Source organism: Sebastes umbrosus, chromosome 1, assembly GCF_015220745.1.
Source record: "Sebastes umbrosus isolate fSebUmb1 chromosome 1, fSebUmb1.pri, whole genome shotgun sequence".
Taxonomy (NCBI): domain Eukaryota; kingdom Metazoa; phylum Chordata; class Actinopteri; order Perciformes; family Sebastidae; genus Sebastes; species Sebastes umbrosus.
In genome coordinates this window covers 17,238,919-17,261,523 of record NC_051269.1, presented here as the reverse complement: position 1 = coordinate 17,261,523, position 22,605 = coordinate 17,238,919, and the positions used below count along the sequence as shown (strand labels likewise).

At 37.8% G+C, this 22,605-nt stretch overlaps 3 protein-coding genes across 7 annotated transcripts in view; 1 reads left to right on the top strand and 2 right to left on the bottom strand.

The window, feature by feature from the left end:
- The window catches only part of tshba (thyroid stimulating hormone subunit beta a), a 7,775-nt gene extending 5,466 nt beyond the window's left edge, over positions 1-2,309 (bottom strand). The window contains exons 1-2 of the mRNA XM_037766943.1: positions 2,171-2,309; positions 105-227 (exon numbers count right to left, since the gene is read on the bottom strand). The gene's annotated coding sequence lies outside the window, so the exon portion shown is untranslated. The remainder of the gene's footprint in view (positions 1-104; positions 228-2,170) is intronic.
- Positions 224-13,399, top strand: slc5a8l (solute carrier family 5 member 8, like). 4 transcript variants are annotated; one of them, XR_005206569.1, is made up of 16 exons: positions 224-2,525; positions 2,844-2,909; positions 3,141-3,192; positions 3,601-3,668; positions 4,403-4,557; positions 4,803-4,943; positions 5,032-5,161; positions 5,258-5,346; positions 5,664-5,776; positions 7,430-7,497; positions 7,577-7,663; positions 7,794-7,972; positions 9,142-9,251; positions 9,358-9,443; positions 9,559-10,989; positions 11,329-13,399. XR_005206569.1 is itself a non-coding variant. In XM_037766891.1 (15 exons), the coding sequence occupies exons 1-15, from the start codon at positions 2,172-2,174 to the stop codon at positions 9,670-9,672; spliced, it is 1,812 nt and encodes a 603-aa protein (XP_037622819.1). In that variant the 5' UTR covers positions 224-2,171; the 3' UTR covers positions 9,673-13,399. The 4 variants fall into 4 exon arrangements, 1 of the variants encoding a protein (XP_037622819.1); XR_005206568.1 differs by having other exon boundaries at positions 9,559-11,830; positions 11,935-13,399; XR_005206567.1 differs by having other exon boundaries at positions 9,559-12,087; positions 12,175-13,399.
- sycp1 (synaptonemal complex protein 1) lies at positions 12,953-22,605 on the bottom strand. 2 transcript variants are annotated; one of them, XM_037766869.1, is made up of 35 exons: positions 22,448-22,605; positions 22,010-22,142; positions 21,231-21,315; positions 21,100-21,143; positions 20,821-20,985; positions 20,582-20,649; positions 20,369-20,442; positions 20,185-20,243; positions 19,993-20,059; positions 19,749-19,822; positions 19,555-19,663; positions 18,467-18,561; positions 18,192-18,376; positions 18,033-18,100; positions 17,893-17,954; positions 17,657-17,773; positions 17,463-17,567; positions 17,217-17,320; positions 17,003-17,120; positions 16,793-16,863; positions 16,641-16,710; positions 16,479-16,541; positions 16,336-16,398; positions 16,202-16,264; positions 15,978-16,094; positions 15,786-15,896; positions 15,583-15,675; positions 15,402-15,476; positions 15,222-15,308; positions 14,992-15,138; positions 13,857-13,910; positions 13,632-13,703; positions 13,435-13,542; positions 13,233-13,298; positions 12,953-13,120 (listed from the first exon to the last, which is right to left on the bottom strand). In XM_037766869.1, exons 1-35 carry the CDS (start codon positions 22,459-22,461, stop codon positions 12,980-12,982), a joined length of 3,147 nt encoding a protein of 1,048 aa, XP_037622797.1. In that variant the 5' UTR covers positions 22,462-22,605; the 3' UTR covers positions 12,953-12,979. The 2 variants fall into 2 exon arrangements, with proteins under 2 accessions (XP_037622797.1, XP_037622804.1); XM_037766876.1 differs by lacking the exon at positions 22,448-22,605 and adding an exon at positions 22,228-22,246.

Genomic DNA, 22,605 nt, shown 5'->3' with positions numbered 1-22,605 from the left:
TGTATGGGGAGGAAAGATAAAGAGACAAATTGACAACCAGTTAACAGAGAGGATGACAAGTTTTAAATATCATATGTGCTCCCCTCTGCATGTGTGTGTGTCACCTGCTTGAGAGATGCGGGCACCTGCAGGCCTGATGATGCTGTGAGTCTGAACATCCCTGCTGAACGGTATTTATGCAAACATTTTATAATTCACCTGCATCCAAGGTAGCAGTTATCTTCGATCTGTGACGAACAGGAAAAACTGAACTCTTAGTCCATTATGTGGATGACATGAATTAATGATTTCCTTCAAGAACAAAGTCCATGCAATAACCAAAAGAAATTGACGCAATGGATTCTGCACCAGCTGAAAGCCTCTTTGCAACTCGTGTATCTGATTCGGTCCAAAGTGGTCTGAAACAGTGTCCACTAGATGTCTCAAACTGCCCAAAAGCTTAATTTCTTGCTTGAAAGAATGCATATTTTACATAGAGCCTCTCAAATTTTAACTTGAGTTTTACTTCATTTTCCGAAACAAACCTAATCTGTCTCTCATTTGGATAAAAATTAACTGAAGAAGCACTTATTTTACAACAAAACACATCAGAGCACTTCCTGAAGGTGCATGTTGAAATGATGCTTCGGTGCATTGTAGATTCTACACCAGTCAGCAATGTGCACAATAAATGATCACAAACTGTTCCAGTCCAAATTTGTAATGAACACGGGTAGAAAACATCCAGAGCAGGCTTATCTAATCTGCTCTCATAGTGAGTGAATTAAAAACTGTTGCAGTAGCATTCATCTCTGAACACCACATTCTTCAGATACACGCGTCAAACTACTGACAAGTCAGTACCTGGACTTAAAAAGTGAGGAGTACAATTTTCTAGCCAACTGCGTAGGGATTTCCTTATCTATATTTTTGTTTAATGATTGTCGAGGGTAGTCAAAGTACAGTAATCATAATTGTGAAGCAGTTGTTTTTAATGCCATTGTTGTGTTTGTTTTTATCTCTTTATCTATAATTTAATAGAAATCCTACAAACACATTTTTGTTGGCATTCATGGGGTCTGTTATAAATACAATGGACAGACTGATTTTCTTCTTTTTCATTTCAATTACAGGCTGACATGTGTAGTCACGTGTGTAAATGCTCGCAAAGAATATTACAATACAGTGAGTCAGTCATTGTCCAGTTTAGCAGCTCATTCCTTCGCCCAGCTCTTACTCATCTTTACAAACATTAACAGTATGTGCCATTTTACATTAACTTGTTTTAAGATTTGACTGGAACTGATGTTCTCATCAAGAGTGACTTAAATGAAATCAACCATAAAATCTCTATTCAATAGATTTCTAATATTACAAGTAATTACACTTAATATCTGTTGTACTGACATAAAGGCACCAGCCAACAGCTTGCACCTACTTTTCCACTATTTATTACCGTAGTTGTCACATATTTAGTAAAGCAATGTAATCACATTACCCCGAGTTACCCAACCATAAAGGTTTAACCGGTCCTGCCTCCTGAAATTCCTCACATAATGAATGACTACTGAGTAACCTGGAGTTGTATAAAGACCCATCCTGGGTGTGAATGGAGACCCCTTGACAGCAGAAAATGTCAGAACAAACCACTAGATTATCACCTTTTACGATCACTGGAATTATGGCTGACTTCAGTACCGTGTGTCCTTGGTGGATTATTAACTAAAGCGAACTAATCTTTATAGTCTGCCGAAAGCATCAGAGTGGACCAGATTCCTGCGAATTACAGGACTTGTACGGTGGTTGAAGTGTCTCATTCTTCTACTATCAGTCGGAGCGACTCTGATAGTTGATGGTTGGATTGGAAAAAGCCGAAAACAACAGAGGAAGGACTAAAACCCTGAAATCTTTGAATTTATCTATTCTTTGTTTGAAGGTTTGAAGGGAAACTTTTAACATGAGAGCAGCTGATTTAAAAACATCTCGCAGTTGACAGCGTCTGAAATGCACTGATAAGAATTTTTCTGTTTGTCTTTAGTGTGTATTTCTGCTGTTGGTATTGGTATACAACTGGAGTTGAGGACAATTTCAGGATAAGTTAGAGGGAAGAACATTAAACGTTAGCAAGCTTGCATAATACAGAAGTATTCTTAACGACAGTTCAGAGAGAAGCTCCTTCTGCTGAACTAACCATGGTTGGTACAGGTGGTCAAGTGGCCACGTTCTCTGTGTGGGACTATGTGGTGTTCGCTGGCACAATTGTCGGGACAGCTGGCATCGGCCTTTTCCAAGCCATACGAAGCCGCAAGGACATCAGCAGCGCCGAATTCCTGCTGGGAGGACGGCAAATGACAGCTGTGCCAGTTGCCATGTCGCTCACTGCCAGCTTCATGTCTGGCATCACTGTCATTGGCACACCTACTGAGGCCTACCGGTACGGAACTGCCTTCTGGCTCTTCGGCTTCTCCTATGCCATCATGTCTGCCGTCACTGCTGAGATCTTTGTCCCGCTCTTCTACAGACTGCAGATCACCAGCGCCTATGAGGTGAGGAAATGTCACAGACTGTAAATGATTATAATGGTACAAAGGCTGGCTAAAATGTAAGGATCAATAAAGCAAGCATGCTTTAATGATAGTCCAATAAAGCAGGCCAGAGTTTTACAAGTTAATGTGGCTAATGATCCATCCACTACAGTTGATTTAAAGTGATCTGGGGTTAATGGCTATCAAAGGCTGTACAGAGTCCAACTGCTACAAAAGTCTTTCCTCCAAAATGGAGAAACAAAAACAAATTGTAAATAAGGATGTTTAAATTAAACTATTGTGTGTGAACCAAATCAATGTGTTTTCTTTCATTTCTAGTACCTGGAGTTGCGCTTTAGCCGGCCCATTCGGATAATTGGGACATCAATGTACATCGTACAGACGGTAACTAAAACATTTTTCTAATATTCAATGACCTTTCGTGTTTAGATAATTAAAAATAAAAGTTCATGAAGAATGGAACAAGCATTCGTAATTAACATGTAACATGGTAAAAAGCACCTGTTCTTTTTCTTTGTGACTTTATGTAAAATTGATACCAATTCCAAGATTAATATGAATCACAAGCTTGTTGTGTTTCCATCCAATTAAACTAATGGTGGCTTCCTTCGTCAGGCCCTGTACACCGGTCTGGTCATCTATGCTCCAGCTCTTGCGCTAAATCAAAGTAAGTTTATACATGGGCTGTTCCCGCAACACTTATGAATAAAAAGTACTTTATATGACGCTTTGTTCTTCCAGAGGTTCCTGTGTTAGTGGTAATTTGATTTGTCCTGATAACAAAGTTTATATAATACCAAGTTGTTATAGCTGTGCTTCTTTCTCGTTAAACACAGATTGAACCTAGGTGGTTCATGTCACGGTGACCATGTCACGGTGACCATGTCACGCGTGCTTCTGTTTTAAATAAAGGGAAAATGTATCGCTATTGTCAAGTAAAAAAATATGGATAAATACATAATTTCAGAGAGGTTATGTGGATACTTTGGCTTGAATTTACTAAAACTGTCACATGTTATGCCTCAATAGGTTTATTTTGAAATCATAATGGAGCTTGTTTTTTGTGATTTCTCAGTCACAGGACTTGATCTATGGGGAGTGCTGGTGGCTACAGGAGCGGTGTGCATCCTCTACTGCACTGTGGTTGGTATTGTGCATTTCAAAAAGTTAAGAAGAATTAATAATCTGCATGCCGAGGAGTATACAATAGGGCTGCACGATTTAATAAGAAAAAATATCTAATTGCGATTATTTTGACTGATATTGCAACTGCGATATGATTTGCGATTTTAGAAGGAATGATCATTTTTACATCATTATTCTTATTTTCATTGAAAAACATATTAAAATGATTATGGTGTGATTTTTGGGGGGGATCTGCAAACAAAGTCTGTAGAATATGATGCGTAGGCCAGGACATCTCTGCAGCACCACAATATTTAATTTAAAAACGCTATTTTGACACACATTTCACCTTTAACAAATTTTGCGATTTTATCCTGAGATTTGACAACTGCAGTAGGCAATCTTGCAATTTCGATAACATTTGGATTAATTGTGCAGCACTAGTATAAAAGTATGTCTACCTGTATACAAACATTGACTGAAATCCTCGAGTTCAAGTGTGCTTGTATTTGAAAAATAGTACACTAAAAGCAGTCTGGAAATTGGCTTTTAGGACCAATTTTTGGTACCACTTTGGTACATCTACCTATTTTACTGTCTGATTTGCTTGTGAAACTAAAGCAAGTTGTTCTCTGCATGATAATGTGCAATCGTACACAATTTAACATCACAGCAAGCCTCAACTAGCACTAAATTGGAAAGACTTCACAAATGGAAATGATAAGCTGACTCCGACATGGGTTTTGTTTCAGGGCGGTCTGAAAGCAGTAATCTGGACAGACGTGCTGCAGATGGTGATCATGCTGGCAGGTTTTGTGGCTGTTATAGCTAGAGGAGCTGTACTGCAGGGAGGCCTGACGAAGATCTGGGAAGACGCCGGCCAAGGAGGCCGACTAGAGGCGTTTGAGTAAGTGCACAAGCAGAGTTGTGCAAGATAGCATTTGTTGTTAGTTTGTTTCAAACCATTAATTATGATACCGCATTGGGTGGGGCTTCCTGAATCAGAACAATGAGATTGCAGCCACAGTAATTGCTCTGTAGAAGCGAGGTTCACTGTAAACTGTTCTGCACACAATCATCAATAACATTGACTATCAATTCTGCTTATTGCCCAAAAAGTGTCATCTCAAACTTTTACACGTTTTATCACAGTTTTGACCCGGATCCTCTGAAGCGGCACACTTTCTGGACTATCGTAGTCGGTGGGAGCATCATGTGGGTGTCCATCTACTCAATCAACCAGTCCCAGGTGCAACGCTACATCTCCTGCAAAACCTTGGGACATGCCAAGATGTGAGCGCTCCCATTATGCTATGCAATTGGTATTTTATAAGCTGTGAGCAAAGGTTCGTGCACCGACATGTCCTCTTTTGTCCCTCAGGTCTCTGTATGTGAACATGGTTGGCCTGTGGGTGACTGTGAGTCTGGCTATGTTTTCTGGCCTCACCATGTTCTCCATTTACAAGAACTGTGACCCATTTACAAACGGCGATATAACCACCCAAGACCAGGTAACTGCAGCTGGAATTGTCTTTTTACTCATTAACACATGGGCGTCATTCTGTTCGTTGTGTTAACAGTAAAAATGGCTTATATTTGCAAACCAGCTGCTGCCCTACCTTGTGATGGATATTCTGGCAGACTACCCAGGAATCCCTGGCTTGTTTGTGGCTGCTGCATACAGTGGGACTCTTAGGTGAGACCTGAGACAAGCAAACAAGGAAAAATCTATCATTTTACTTCAGAGTTAGAAATGCTGTGTGGTAAGGAAATGATCTTGTAGATAAGGTGTTATGGTAAGGAAAGAATAAGCTGACAATACCTGGCTTATATTGTTTCCTGAGAAAAGTCCACGTCATTGTTGTTGTAGTCATTTTATCCATGCATGATGCACAAAACTACCATCTGCATGCTGCTACCTGAGACTTATCTTATCTGTAATCTATTCATTCAAATGCATCAGTCTTCCTGTTCTGTCCAGTGACTAAAAGCTTACTTTTGCATGTTTTTCAGCACGGTGTCCTCCAGCATTAACGCCCTTGTTGCCGTCACCATGGAAGACTTTATTCTTCCACTGTGCAAAAACCTGACAGAGAAACAGGTGTCTTGGCTGAACATGGGTCTGAGTAAGTTTAAAAAAATGCTCTCACAGTAGCCCAAGAATGAGCAGGCATCAGCAAAGCGTAAAGCAATGAGTGACTAATGCTAAGGAAAAACTGTTACGGTACATTCTGATCATAAATATCACAATATCGTACAGTACGACTACTGGAAGCTCACAAGATACCAGTACATAATAAGATAACCAGTATCTTATCTTGTTATTTAAAGTGTTTCCAGTTGCACTGTACGAGTTACGACATGATTAGAAGCGTGTAAACAATAGACGGCCTGATAGCTGTGAAAAAAGAAAAACTTGTTACTTTAACGACAAAATTAAATCATTATTTGTGAAGAGTTTCTAAAAGCAGACTTCACAGGGCTCAATGTAAAAGCAGTAGTTAATCTGTAGTGTTTCAACAGGTAGATTTACTGAGAGAAACATGAACAGGCAGGCACATCTACCATATGTCTTTTGGGAATGTAAGATCGAGGGTGTGGCTCCATGGTGTATTTAAACAAGATCATAATGTTCTTCTTCATTTGTTGATTAGAGTGTTATTACATAACACTATTTAATACCTGTATCACACCTAAGAGTGAAAGTTTGATGGAACAAAACAGTGAGGACGATTGGGCCTAGGAAAGGGACAAAAAACAGATGGAGGGATTAAACACTTAAACTGTAATAATTTCATTTAAGTTTTTGCTAAAAGTGACACTTGCCTGTATTGGAAGATGAGCATCCTAGCAACTGCAGCAAACAGTAGTAACAGCACTTGCTATATGTCTGATAGTGCTGATTGAAACGTCACAAAAAAGATCTGTCTCCTGCGCACACAGACCACTGTCGCAACAATCCTACTTTCAGTTTATGTATGTGTCCCGGCAGCCCGTAATCGGATACAGAAATACTTTATAACTAATAGGGCTGTCCCGAATACCATTTTTTGGGCTTCGAAGCTTTGAGGAGAAATATCGAAGGTATTCAAAGCTTCGAGGTGTGGCAGGCTGACATGTTCTTCTGTCTGTCTGTCTCCATCTCCCCCGTTTCAGTGCCCGGGACAGTGCCGCTGCCACACTACTGTACACACACACACCTCTACACACAACAAACAGTGATATCCGTCTGAAAATTACTAATAATAATTCATTCTGAATGTGAATAATGAATAATGTTGTAGGATTATTCCATATTTTATGGGCTATTTTGGGATTTATACATTATTATTACATACTTATAAAAAAAACAAAAGCAAAGCATTTGAATACTGATTTGGATGTTGATTACCATGGCAACGGTCAAAGCTTCAAAGCTTTGAAGCATTCGGGTCAGCCCTAATAACTAACATGACTGTCTATGACTGGTAAGAGACCTTTGTAAGGCCTTTTTAAAAACTGAATTCAATGTATTTTAAGACTTTTCAAGACCTGCCGATAGCCTGGAAAAGCAAGAAAAAATGTCTTTTTTAAAATGCACTGAGCCCAAAAAGCACTATTTACTATCAACCTCAGTTATAGCCATCACTACATTTTCATGAGAACATTTAAATGTCTAGAAAACTTAAGAAAATGTTTAGCTAACCTGCCATATAATTTGCACCAAAGAATGTTTGGATCTACACTTTGAAAGCTGCACTTTCTTTTATTTCAATATTGTTGAATTTATCATCTCCCAGGTGTATTATTTGGTGCCCTCTGTATTGGGATGGCTGGAGTTGCTTCAGTGATGGGAAGCGTTTTGCAGGTAAGTACTGTTATTGCTCTACAGCACCACCTAGAGCTGAACACTAAGAACTACAAGCCTGAAAGTTTTCTGTTTCCAGGCAGCTCTGTCCATATTTGGCATGATCAGCGGGCCTCTTCTTGGTCTTTACCTTTTAGGCATGCTGTTCCGCACATCGAATTCAATAGTGAGTATTTTCTTTTACTGGAACATCTGCTTGCACAACTGCACCCTCTGACGGCACAAAGAAGTATAGCTAATAAAACAACTGTGACACATCCAGGAAGTATTTGACTGCAGTTGTATTGACTTTGCAGGGAGGGCTTGTGGGAATGATCATTGGTCTAGTGTTGACTCTGTGGGTGGGGATCGGAGGCCAGATTTACCCACCAACAGTTGGAAAGACAAATCCTCTCCATGTCAGCACGGCCGGCTGCAACAACACAATGGGCCAAAACTACACAACGACAGCTCCGTGGACAAGTGCAGTGCCTGAGTGAGTCATATCACATGAAACATACGTCCATCTGCTGTCACTAAAGCACATGATATGGTCACAGTATGTTAGCAATTTAATGTAGCAAATGAATACAAAATTATTTAATGCTTTAAAAAATGGCCTAAAAAGACTTACATTTGTCAATTCATCACGAAAAGAAAAACTTAATAAACATATAAGTAAAAATGAATAGATTTTGCTGTCATCAAGGTAAAACCCGCTTACACAGGGAATACTCCCATTGGAATGCTACAATGCTATATCACTATATCCAAAAACTTAATTAAACTTGATCAAATATGCAGCACCCACTGCTTTTCTGGACTACATTTCAGAAATGTATTTTTGTATAGGCTTTAAATGCATTTCAAAATAAATTCTGAAACACAATTGATGTGCACAGTGATCGAGTGAAAATCCAAATCCAAAGACATTCAATCTAGAAGTATATGTATACCTGAGCTGCAACAACTGGTTGATTAATCGATTAGTCGATCAACAGAAAAGTAATCCGCACCTCATTTAACAAGCGATCGATTCCTCAGATAATTTTTTTAAAAGGTGCTAAATACGGAATTGGGAGCATTTTCTATTGCCTCTCAACGGCTTTCAACATGGTGACGGCGAGCCAGCGGCTTGTAGCTAACGGTGCCAACAGTGCAAAAAACAGCAAAAGTGCTGACAGAGATAACAGCGAGGGGGAAACTGAGGGTGGGTGCTACACGGCGTTATCAGCTATAACCGCTGTATAAGAGCAGTGCAGAGCAGCGGCCGTGAGCTAGCAAGTGGGGCAAGTTCACATGCACGAACATGCACTAAAGGGCATGTGCGGCCAGCCCGGCTATGTCAACAAAGCAAGGAGAAGCTCTGATTACAACACACACAGATGGAGAGCGACTTCGTTCTCTGCTCAGGTAGACATTGCTCCTCTATAACTTTAAATAGCAAAGTCTTCTGCTTTTCTCTGTTTTATATCATTGTTAACTAACTATCTTTGGGTTTTGGACTGTTAGTTGGACAAAACAAACGATTAATCAAGATCTTAATCTGCAGATTAACTGATTAAAAAGATAATTGTTAGTTGCAGCCATGCTTCATACAGTATATCATCAGAAAGAAGTGGCAATCATGTTGGTGTTACAACAATGATTTCCTGTGTGTGTCAGTGTAAGGCCTCCTCTGGCAGAGACCTGGTACTCTCTGTCCTACCTCTACTTCTCTGCCTTGGGTACACTGACCACAATCGTGTCTGGACTGCTGGTGAGCATGATCACAGGTGAGACATTTCCTAACATCTACCTCCACTGCAGACATATATAATATGGAATATCATAATCTAAATCTACCATAAAACAGTTATGGGAATATGTCTTTCTTTTTAGGAGGATGCAAGCAAGATAAAATGAACCCTGATCTGTTTGTGAAGACGAGTGACCTGATCTGCTTCAGCAGATGTAGTAAATCAGAGGTAGGAGACTGACACTCTTGTGGATAATTGGTAACAAAGTAAGGATATATTACATATATACAGATATATAGATTTTGTCATATGTTATTAATAGTTTGTTCTCAATCCACTACAGGCATCAGATGTCACAGAAAAGGCTGCAACAGATTTTCATATGGAAGCTGACAACCCAACATTCACAGACTCTGACGTGAAGAGTAAACATGTTGAAAAAGCCTCCAGACTGTAACGCTGCTATTATCGATACATTTTTCCTTCGTGGATACAATTTAATGCAATTGTTTTTATAAACATATAAATGACAAGTCACAATTATTTTGCTGCTAAATCCCTGTGGTGCATTTGATTTGCAAAAACAAATAATTGTAGCTCCATTAGCAGCATGTGCCTATTTATGTTGATATGAATTATGATGTTTGAAACATGTTGCTTGAATTAAAATACTAAATAATTAAAATTTCACATTAAGAGCTTGACAACTACTGATAAAGGTCGGCATAACTAAAACGGAAATTTAAAAGGATATAATTGAAATTACAGAGCTTGCCTATTTATGTTGCTACTCTACTGAGGTGCTTAAACAACAGAAAAATACAAGAAATGTACAGCAGGAAAATCTTCTGCAACATATGGTGGGATAACATAACCCATTAATTAAACTACAGCATTTCAGCTATCATAGCCTAATATTCATTAGAACAACGGGGGGAAAAAAGCTTTTAAAATAACACAAGGTCACCACATCATTTGCCCCACTATGACTGAGCTGCTCCCATTTCCTGTTAAGCAGCCATGTGGCAACTTTACTTTTATTGCCCCTTTGTTCAATTGTTCTCCCTCATAGCAGCTGCTATGTTGTCTATGTGAAACGTGTCCTCCTTCATGTCACGCTGACACAGACAAGCACACTGTTTGATATTTTACAATATGTGCGAAGGCATTACTGTATTGAAGCAAACATTGGGTAACTGTTTGAGTTGTGTGTTTATTTGTTATTTGTATATGGAAATTGCACACAAATTTATGAACTACCTGTATGAATTAGTCACAAATTCTACTTGTTAATAAACATTTTGTACAAAGTTCAACCGTGTTGACTGAAAACACATACACAAGCATACAAATTCAGCACAGAGAACTCCAGTGAGTGTAGTATGACCTTTGTATGTTTGTGAGATAGAATACAGGAGAGTGAAGCCAAGAAAAATATTTTTACAGTGCAGTTAATGCTTTGGCAACGCACTTACTCTTCTACTCAGGGCTGTAAAATGTATTTGAACTGAGCAACAAGGGAGAGGCCGACAGAGGGAGAGAGAGATTGAGCTTTGGTCGAGGTAATAACCGTGTCCCTTGTCTCCTTGGCAACATACAATAAAGGAAGTTTACAAAGACCTGACCTGCCCACTTTCACCTGCCACTTTGCCAGCAAATCAACACGAGCTGTTCCAGGTTTATAGGAAGTGGAGAGTCGTCCGTGACATGGAGGCAGACTCGCTGACAGGGAAGTGAACTGAGTTACTGTTTTCACTGATTCTAACAAAACAAGGTGAGTCTGATCTGTCGTTTACTTCTTAATCGAGGTTTGGACTCGCTACATATTTCGCATGAGAGGAAGATTAGGAATGTTTCCATCGACGTAACTACAAAAGACTAGAAAAGAGTTATGTGTTTTCTTAGTGCGTACACAGTCATGTTTAGCATGTCTGAAGTTGTTTCCTGCAACAGAGCTGTTATGTAATACATATGACCTACTTTTAAAAGGTCATACACCATATTTAAGGTATTGTTTTCACTGCACAGTGTTTAGGTTCAAACTGAATATTACTAAGATAAGGGAACAGTGCATTTAAGTGTTTTTCAGCCCATGTCTTGTTTCCATGTACAGAACTAAATGGCCATGGATTCCACCTTCGCTACCCTTGCTTGTTACCTTCTGGCCCTTTCTTTTGCTGTGGCACAAACACAAATTGGAAATTCGACCGTCGCACCTACAATAACAACCCCTGGCTTAAACATGACTCAGACAACGATATCTTCATCCAACTCTACTGTACATGTAACTGTTACCTCAAACATGACTGAGAACACGACTCCATTTACCAGCATGACCGGGGACAATGAAACATCCACCGAAACTACAGCAGCTACAAATGAGAGCACAAGTCACCTCCAGACGTCTCAGTCAACAACCATCACGACTCCTTTAACAAACAGTACATCACTGACGACCACAACACCTGGCACTCCAACATTTACTGCACTGACGACACCAACAACACAGACCACAGCAGGTAACATAAGTACAACTGATACTACAGTAGTCACAACTGCAAATACATCTCACACTGTCAACACAACCACCGATTCAACGGACAGAACCACACATGGTAAGCATCAAGCTTCGGTTTTATTAATTATCTAATTGCTCAATGTAAGTTAATATTTAACTTGTGAATGACTTTAATTTGTTCCCTTTGACCTGTGTTATTAGGTTTGGGACTAAACGCTTCAGAAATGAATATGACTGTTGTCTTCAGCGTTGCTCTTGGAGTGTTTGCTCTGGTATTGGTTGTGTTCGTGTTTCACAGATGTAAACATAAAATCCAATACTTGCATCAACCTCTAAACAACACTGGTGACACGGGTAAGGACCTCCCCTTCATCACACAATCAATACCTTCTATTTCGTCTGTCTATTAGCAGTTCAAAATACCTATTTCATTTTCATCAGATGAATTTGTGGCAGACGATGACACACTCGTAATTTCTGGAGGACTTTATGACGGCCATCCAATATACGACAACGTGCCAACAGCCCCAGCAGACCAATCTCAATTCCGTCTCCAGTTCCTTCATTAAGGAGAGAGTTCCTACAGTTTGAGGTGTGACCTTTGGCGTCTGACAGGATGGACAGAACCCAATTTTCCTCATCCACTAATTAGTACAATTTCAAGACTGTGAGATTTAAATTCTTCATGAGAGGCTGACGGCAGAGAGGAAGGGAACATTACGATGGGCAGAACATTCAAACAAGGACAATGCTGATTGATTTGAACTTTACATTTACTTATATCACTGTCTATACTAGGATACATTAATATATTAAATCTCTTAAGATAGTAATAAATAACTACACCGTTTTCCAAACCAACAATATAAATTTGTTCAGAACAAATGAGATTTCTTGTGAACACCAGTAAAGATAAATTATTCAATACAACATCGCAACAACAAACAGATTTTTGTTCAAAATACTTAAAAGCGTAGAGGGTGACTCTGCAGTCACTTCAAATCTACCTCCAAACCCCAAACAAACTGACACCTATATCATTCTGTTGTTAACACTACTGTTTAACTGATCCATAACAATACGTTCAATGCATGTTAAGAAATAAATTGGCCTCTTATTATTATTACTACTGCCTATTTGATCCCTAACAGTGCCTTATATGCATGTCAACAAATTTGGAATATGAACATCTGAACCTTTCTAATAGTATTGTGATTACAGTTTATCTGACCTGTAACAGCACTATTTATGCAAAGATCTTCTCATTGGTCGTCTTCTTTTTTTTGTCACAGCCAGTAACAGCGGTCCAACCAGCATCTCTCATCCTTTTCATTGCAGCTAATTTCAAGGAGTTCCCTGGTGATTTCTGAGTGACAGGGCTCTGGATCTGAACAAAATGTTGATTCAATTTTTTTAAATAAAAATTACCAGTCACCATTATTATTTTTTTTGTCCATGAATACAATGCAATGAATCTCATTTCTCGAATAGCATGTTACCTTTTTGAAGATGTTGAGTTTGCAGTGTGGAGGAGAGTAATTGGGTGCGGGTGCACTTACAAAGGTCTGCCAAGAAGAGAAAGAGAAGGCCAATTCAGCTCTGCTGGCAATCTTGCACAAATGATAAAAAAACAACCCACACAACCGAGGATATTGCATTCTTTTGACAAAAAAAACATCAACCTATAAAAATACAACTCACCAAGAGATCATGTTGATCAGAGCTGTCGGACTTGGGGTCAAACTCTATGATGCCCTTCCCCCAGCGTGCTGCCTTTTCAGCAGCAGGAGGTGTCCTTATTCTGTAGGACTGTAAAGGAATTCAAAGAGTAAATGTCAGCAAAAGTCATTCATGTTTTCATTCATTTTGGAAAATGTCAGAATAATACTGTATATTACTTTGATTTTTGATGTTCCGCCAATCCTGTTTGTAATACTTCTTGGGGTTTTCAGGTCTTCATTGTGAATTTCCTATGATGCAAAGTCAATGCCAGTCTGAGTTTTATGATTATGAATGCTATAGTAGTAGACAGAATCACGTAGACTAAACTCTGATGTTATACTGGTCTCTATCATCATATCCAATCAACATTTACTGTGTAAATAGATTAAACTGTCATCTACCTTGGTCTTTGGTGTTGTTCCACGTGATGTTCTGATGGATTCAGTGTCAGATTCCTTCACCACAGAAGACATAAAATGTTATCATAGTTTAATTTATCTCTTGGCAACCCAATATCATTCAGTAATAATGTATAGTGACTCATTCACAGCGCTTTGACATACAGTGCATAGTGAGAATGACACTTTTCCTACACATGGATGCACATGAGAATACACAGTGGTAGAAAGCAACTAAGTACATGTATTCAAGTACTGTACTTAAGTACACTTTTGAGGTACTTTTACTTTTGAGTATTTCAATTTTATTCTACTCTATACTCTATACTTCTTCACTACATTTCAGAGGGAAATATTGTACTTTTTACTCCACTACATCCATCTGACAACTTTAGTTGCTTTACAGATGAAGATTTTACAAACAAAACATGTGATCAGTTTATTTATGAAATATGATACTGTTCTGCAGATTAAACTATCCAACTATCTAAGTTGTTAAAATGTGCTCCCCCTCCACCAGCTGTCACATTAAAATGCTGCTTATGTGTTAAAGCATCAGTCATAATATTCCAATAATATGATATGTAATAATATAAACTCTCTGAAAGGGACAATTCTGCTCAGCAGGTACCTTTACTTTATGTATATTTTGATGCTAATACCTTTGTACTTTTACTCAAGTAATATTTTCAATGCAGGACTTTTACTTGTTAGAGAGTATTTCTACACTGTGGTATTAGTACTTTTACTTAAGTAAAAGATCAGAGTACTCCTTCCACCACTGCAAGTATACGGCCTTTATGTGCACATGCACACACCAAAACATCTTCCATTATTTTTCTTCACACACAATTTAGGTGAATAATGGCAGTGTGTCTGTATGAAAAGGGCAAATACTGCTGAATGGTTATAAGTCGACATCCCTGATGGGAAGATGGTCTGAATGAGACTAACAGGTGAGTTAATACACAATGTCTACAGTATTTTTACTCAACCTGAACATCAAAATTCATCAAAAATCCAGAAACGAGTTAAGACAACTTTATTTGATTTCCAACTCGCCTCAACAATTATGAATGTGCCTGAAATAAGATAATTTTCTGCATAAATCTAAAAACATTTGGTAGATTAAACTCACAGCTTTCCTCATAACTGCAGTCCTTCCATCATCCTTGCTGTAGGAGGGAGTTTTCCTGGCCTTGGAGAAGTCAAACACGTGTCTCTTTATAGAGCTCTCTTTTGGAGTCTCGGAGCATCTCCCTTGTTTATAGTTTGAGACGGGAGACTGGAATTTTAAAGATTAATTCTTGGTTAAGTACATGTGATGTCATCAGTGGCAACCTATTTACTTATGTACAGATTTTGTACCGGCTTGTTCTTTGCTTCTGACAGCTGAGCGGTTTTCATTGATGACATTTCTTTCTTCAAGTCAGTCAGCTCCTTCTGTACATTTTTCTAATAGCAATGAAAAGTGTTTCTCAAAGAATGGACTGTCTCTCAACAGGTTAAGTACAAGCTGTTTCAGTAAAAAGCAAACCTAGAACATACCTTCTCTGTTATTTCTGTCTTCAGCTGTTGCTTCAGCTGATCATCATCTGTCTTGTGCTTCGCGAGATCCAACTCCTGATTTAAAGAATTTATATTTGGATATAATTATTTATTATCTAATAATATATAATCTTGTTTCATATGTTACTAATTGGTAATTTAGGATTTTAAAGCATCATACCATAGATTTCCTATGGGCAACAGCCTCTGCCTCTTTCTTCTTGTTCTCCTCAAGCTCTGCATCCTTTTCTTCAACCATCCGGTCATACTGGCTCTATTAATAAAAAGTAAAGTTCCTTCCAATGCAACATGTGTTTGGAAAGACAGTCATGCTGGAAAAGACCATTTTCAGACTGTAAAACATATACTTTATGATGACCTTACCTTGTGTTTTTCCATCAGTGTGACCATATCTGCTATCTTGTATTGACACTTGAGTTCTGTGTCTTCCTTGTACTTGATGGCCTCTGCTGCTGTTAATCTGAGCTTTTGTACCTGTAAGACAAGGTGTTTTTATCCTTACTTTTTGATTATGAAGAGCTAAAAATATGGTAAATAACATAATATATAAGTAACCTCATTCTCAAGCTCTGCTGCAAAGGTTGATTTGGACTCAAGATCCTTAAGCAACTTCTGCTGGTCTTCTTCGTTCAGTCTTTTAAGGTTCTGGGACTCCTCGTGAAGATCGTTGATCTAAAGACAAAAACAACCATCTACATCATACAGGGTTATATTTGGTAGTTTAAATGTTTTATATAAATATTAAGAACTGGAAGATAAAAAAAAAAACATCACTATACCCCAATTTCAAGTTGACTGGATTTTGCATTCTCCTTTGTTATTTGTTTCTTAAGCATTTTATTCTGAAAATATACAATTCAACTGTTAGCTGAATACATAACAATACCATTCCAGTTTCATAGTCATCGCTAACCTCTTTCTGGTATTCCTCCTGGGCTCTAAGTTTAATTTCAAATTTCTTCCTGAGATTGCACAGCTAAAAAACAAAAAACAATTTCTTGTTATTTCAATTCAATCAATAATAATAGCATTTCACATTTTCAGCATTTTAATCACCTTTGTTTCCACAGATTTGATCTGTTTCTCTTTTTCTGTAATTTCCTCCTGCAGATGTTCACACTATACACAAAAAAATCACAAAGAAATCATCATTTCAGAACATGCATCATTATGAAGTCTTGTGTTACTATTGATAATTGGTTTAGTTGGCATACTTACATTTTCTTCAATTTTCTTCTGCAGAGTCTCCGTCCCTTGGCTTTTGGTTTTAATGGAGTTTACTTCCTCTCTATTTAATAAAAATATAAAAATCTTAATCTCGAAAATGACACAATGTCAAACCTCTTTAGGTCTCTAAAGTCCACACTCACCGTAAACACTGATTTTCTTCTTCCAGTCTTTGAATTTCTCTTGTGAGCTTCACCGCCTTCTTCTCACTTACCTAATCAGTCAAAACAGCTTTCAGAATGTGTCATTCATATGATAGTCAGTAATAAAAAATAAAAAAAACTGACACCTAATGCAAACAGCTAATGTACACAATGAATATTGTATATCACATTTGATTGGATAATTCAAACCTTTATGTTTGCCTCAGTAGCTTTCACATTAGAAGATCCACTCTCAAACTGCTGTTGAATGGCCGTCTTCTCAGACTGCAGCTCATTAAAGTTGGATAATAGCTCTTTGTACTTTACTCTTAAGAATAACATAAATAAAACATTTAGATTACAATAGTTTAATATAACATTTGATATGCTAATATTATGGAATGGCTGGCTATTAAGAACTCACTTGTGCTGCATGAAGTCTTTCGTCAGTTGCTCCATCTGAAAGGTCAGTTCTTTGTTCTTCTTTGTTTCAGTAAACAACTGTCCCTCCAGCACCTGCACTTTGATCTGACGGTATATAAAAAACACAACACAGTGAAGCTATGTACTATGTATAATACACCATATTATTGAATATAAAAAGTTTCCCTAAAAAGATCTCCACAGTGGGTAAGAGATGATGAGTGCAGTAAGAAAATCATGTAAAAACCTCGGTCTCTGTGGACTTCTCCTTTAAATTGTCTAGTGCATTTTCAGCAGCTTCACAAGCCTTCTTCAGTAGATCTTTTTCTGCTTTCTCAACCTCTGCTTCATTCTGTATCAACAAACAATGTTATCTAAGTATCTGTAATAATGGAATAAATATCCCTTTTCCTTCTGAGATGAAGCATCTACTTGTATCACCTTAAACACCTGGGCTTCTTCACTTTTCCTCGAAAGCTCAGCTGTGAGATCCTCCACTCTAACTTCAGTGACATCATTCCTACCCTTCATGGACTGAACGGATTTAGATGTTTTGTCCTAAGAACAACGATAGCATACAGTGAGTGTCTTCCAGTTCTATTCTGTAGTGTTCGGACTGCGATGAATGGTTGAGAAGCAAAGAATACACTCTTCTATAAAATTATAATACACCCTACCAGTTCATCTTCAAGGATTTTGATCTGCCCATCTTTCTTTGCACTCTGCTCCATGCTCTCTCCTGTTAAGTAAAACATTTTCTTTCAGCTTAAAAGAGCATCAAATAAAAATATCTACATACTTCCTCAGTGAGGCTTACCTAAAAGTGTGTTTCTTCTTTCAAGTTCCTTGTTGTTCGCCATGAGTTTATCCTCCAGTTCCTTGGCCCTTGAAAATCATTCATAACAGGAACATAACGTAATGAGGACATTTGTATTTTGTTAGAAAAATGCTCTGAATTTTCAGGAGCTAATTATACCTCTGTATCTCTAAGGCGAGTGAATTCTGTAGCTCCTGAATGGTTGTCTGAATCTGCTCCAGCTTCTCCGCTTGTTGATTTTTAACTCTGCTGAGCTGCTGCAAGCTCAAGTCTCTGTTTTGAATCATCTCTGCGTGTTCCCTTTTGCTTTGTTCCAGCACTCCCGCAATAGCTTCACGATTTTTCTGAGGGATAGAACACATTTTTAATCAAAGCAGTCGATGCACGACAGAGCCCAGCTTCACTTAAAATGACTAGAATCTCAACACACTCACCTCAGTCTCTTTACAACGCTGCTCTGCAGTGTGCAGCTTTTGAAGAAGGGATTCTTGTTCGGTTTTTGAGCTTTTAAGAAGTTCATATTGCTCATCTGTAAAGTTAGTAAATATTTAATGATATCATCTTTGGTATCCTTCTCTAGTGTTCCTTCAAATAACGTGTACTAATACATGAAAAAATGTGTTAGAATTTTATAGTAAGGCCTACTTTTTCCACTTTTAGTGTCATTTTCATAAGTAGTTATCCCAAAATACTGATACATTTCACACTCAAGAAATAAGAACCATTATAACATTAGTAATAATTAGGGCTGACCCAAATGCTTCGAAGCTTTGACAATTGCCATGGTAGTCAACCTACAAATCACTATTCGAATGCTTTGTTTTAAATATATATATATATATAATAATGAAAAAATCCCCAAATAACCCATGAAATAAGGAATAATCCCACAACATTATTCATTATTCAACATTAATAATTATTAGTTATTCTCAGAAGGCTATCACTGTTTGTTGTGTTTAGAGATGCACGTGTGTACAGTAGTGCGGCAGACATAGCCTACAGAAGACCATGTCAGCCTGCCACGCCGCGCTGCTCTGCAAAGCTTCAAATACCTTCAAATATTTCTTATAGAAGCTTCGAAGTCCCAAAAATGGTATTCGGGACAGCACTAGTAATAATATTTTATTGTTTATTGATGTCGCAGTCAAAGCTGCTGTAACATATAAGACAAAACCTAGAGAACCTAGTCATGGGTTCACACTGTGACCTTCATTCAATCATTGTTTACCAGATGAGAATTCAGTTATCACTATAACTATTATTATTTTTCAACTAAACCTAATTGATCCTTGAACATTTGCATTCTCTTTCTTACAACTGCTGGGAAGGTTATTCAAAACATGGTTGACAAAAAACATTGTTGACAAAACACTGAATGTTGTTTAAGAGGAAACACTGTTTTGGTAAACAAAATAATGTTTACAAAACAAAGTTCATCAAAACTTATTTTTTGCAAAATTCTGAATCTAAAAATATACAGCTATGAGCAGCTAATCTTGAAATCTAATCATGATCTTACTTGTTGCCTCCTGAAGTTGTTTGCAGTGGTTCTGGGTTTCATGAAGGTCAAGCAGCAGTTTTTGGAGTTCATTTTCCTTATCTTTAATCTTTGTTTGGAGCACTGCAACCTGTGAATGTGAGTGTCAATACTTGAGCTGTTTGTTTCAAAAGTTCCCAAATAAACAGATCTGAAGAGAGTTTTATTTTACGAACCTCTTCCTCTTTCATGTTATATTCCTGATGGTATTTCACTTTTAGATCTTCAAATTGCAGCAAGGCCTCTTTGACTGTAAAAAAGATAAAATGATTCATTTTTTCTTGCTTACATGTTCTCTTAATTGTAATTTATCCTATGCCATTTAATTGTTATTTCTGTCTGATTAAAATATCTTAAGAATTGGAGTTATTGTAGTGAAAAGGCTACAGTAATAGTAAAAAAATAAAAAAATAAAAAAACCTCTCTGCATCTCTTGTTGATCAGCTTCTGCTCGAATACGAAGGCTTTCGAATGCTGCAATCAGTTTCTACAAAAAAAGTTACATGTAAACTGACTATCAAATCTTTTGTAGTACTGCTTTCGGACTCCTGTCCAACAAATTATTATTAATAGAAAATACTTCATAATGATGTAGATTTAGAGGTGTTTTACCTGAACACTTCCAGAATTTTCCATAAAGAGGTGATGTGTTTCTTCTCTTTCGATTTCAACTAGAAGAAAATATAAAGATTTGTTATAAAATATGCAGCAATGTGTCCTTATTTTCAGCACTTTAATAATATGGCTGGATAAGACACATATTGGGGCAGAAAAATGTGAAGCATGTTTTACTTACATAAATGCATTTTATCAGCTGACCGCTCAAAAGTATCCTTGAGTATATTACACAGGTTCCTTGTGGCGTTGTTTCTGTATTTAAAATTGGATATTAACAAGACATTATGTACAGACAAAACATGTATATTTAAAAATTAGATCGTCATGTTTGTCTGGCTTCTACAGAGTATGTCTAGTGTGTCTCAGAGCATTTTTCAAACAAAACCCATACTTGTTCCTCAAATCCTCATTTTCACTGATCTGTTCCACCAGCTTTACGCTGAGACTTTCATTTCCAAACTGTAAAAACAGAACACACACAATAGATACCAATATACTAGATATCAAAGGGTTTTAGAGTATGCTGCTCCTCTATTATCAATAATCTTTTGATAAAAAAAAAGAATATGTGGTTAGAGAGACAGAGAGAGAGAAAGACAGATAAAGAAAATTTGTCACTGAGGTACAAACCTGCAATTCTTGAATGGCTTTGCGCTGAGTTTCAATTGTTCTTTTGTTTTCTTGGAGTGTCCTTTCCTTTTGCACAGTGTCAGAGTCAACTTTGACCTTCCAACACTTGACTTTCTCAACTTCATCAAACAGCTTGGAATAAAGCTCTCCAGGACTGCAATTATACTGAGGGAATATTCACAATGATGGGAAATAAATTGACATACCATTGAATAAACACCTAATCACCAAATCAATCCTATATTCATGCTTCACATTTTTGTACAATGAAAATATTACCTCGCCTTTTTCCATTAGTGGCACAACTTTCATCTTGGGGAAGTCTTTAAAGGAGGGACAATAATCAGTTTATTACAACGTTTAAGATTCTTGCCAACTTTTTGTGCTGAAATGATATAGCCAGAAAATACCTGGTCTGGTTGGTTTAGTTGGTGCAACCACGCTTGTATTGGGGAAAGGCATGCTCTGCTCCTTTTCAAAACCTTTACTGTAACCCTAGGGGAAAACAGCAATAATGCTTAGTCATCATATGTATTAATGACTACTACCTCTTAGACAGCCTACAACAAGGAAAACAATGGATACAAGTGTACATGTACAGGCTGCTCCACCCAAAGTGTGTGAAGGAGCGCTATCGCAGATCCTTCCTTTCTGCAGCTGTCAGACTGTACAATCAGCACTGCTCCCAGTAGACCACAACCAGCACTGCTCCCAGTAGACCACTTACATACCAAAAAACTGACAATAACCTGATATTTTCAGGTGGAGTTTCATTCATTCATTCTCACTGTGCAATATCATTTTCCACTTGTGCAATTTTGTTAATAGTCTGTTTATTGTCAATACTGTATATACTGCTCCTATTTTTATACTTCCTTTTATTTAAATGGTTCATATTTTGTTACACTTTGTTTATCTCTTTTTTTACTGTGTTAGCTGATGCATCTTGTTTTTTGCACCATCCCCTTTGCTGCTGTACACTGCAGATTTCCCCACTGCAGGACTAATAAAGGAATATCTGATCTCTTATCTTATACTGTATGTTTAAGACTCTCATTGCTGGTAAGAAAAAGAAAAAGAAAAGTTGTCTTATTATTGTACTCTGTTAGAAACTGAGCTAGCATCAGCGTTTTGTCTTGATTGTATTCATTAATATGTACTGGAGGTTATTGGTAAATGAACCTGTTACCTGCTGTACTGTACTCATGAAGTCACCACAGCTCTCCTCACAGATCTCCTGAGGTCGGACAGCAGACACCTGTCCGTTACTCACTCTGGGAGGAACCAGCAGCTTGAAGTTAAACCCTCTGTCTCTCTCCATCCTGAAACCACACAGACAATGTTTACACTGTTATGTCAGCCTTATCTAGCTAGCTAACAACGTACAGTAACATCACTGAGCTTTACCTCAACAGGTTAAGACGTTATCAAGTATGAGATATAATATCCAGTTAGCTGTCAAGTTAACCTGCGTCACTCGACGATAGCTTATTTAACGTTAACATATAACCGCTAATTTACATTCAGTTAACGTTAATTCCCTCTACTACTATCACAAAACAGCTGCCAGGCAAAACATGTAACGTTATTTAGGCAAACAGCGGCCGGCTAGTCACTAGTCACCTACCTATCGACGGACATGTTCAGAGCTTAACGCATTTAACGTTACTACGACCTGAGCCGTTAGTTAACGGTTAGTTAACGGTTATAAACTGACCACTGTATGCGGGCGCGTGCAGGGACTTTACTGTTGAGTTCAAGGAGTGAGACGTTAACGGTTTATTT

Bases quoted from the DNA above. Each gene is read 5' to 3' on its own strand.
- slc5a8l (XM_037766891.1), top strand. From the start codon at position 2,172: ATGGTTGGTACAGGTGGTCAAGTGGCCACGTTCTCTGTGTGGGACTAT. The intron at 4,944-5,031 runs GTGAGCGCTCCC...TTTGTCCCTCAG, and splicing joins ACCTTGGGACATGCCAAGAT to GTCTCTGTATGTGAACATGG. The intron at 7,664-7,793 runs GTGAGTATTTTC...TTGACTTTGCAG, and splicing joins TCCGCACATCGAATTCAATA to GGAGGGCTTGTGGGAATGAT.
- sycp1 (XM_037766869.1), bottom strand. The intron at 17,774-17,892 runs GTAGGGTGTATT...CGTTGTTCTTAG, and splicing joins AAATCCTTGAAGATGAACTG to GACAAAACATCTAAATCCGT. The intron at 13,121-13,232 runs GTAACATGCTAT...CATTTTGTTCAG, and splicing joins AACTCAACATCTTCAAAAAG to ATCCAGAGCCCTGTCACTCA.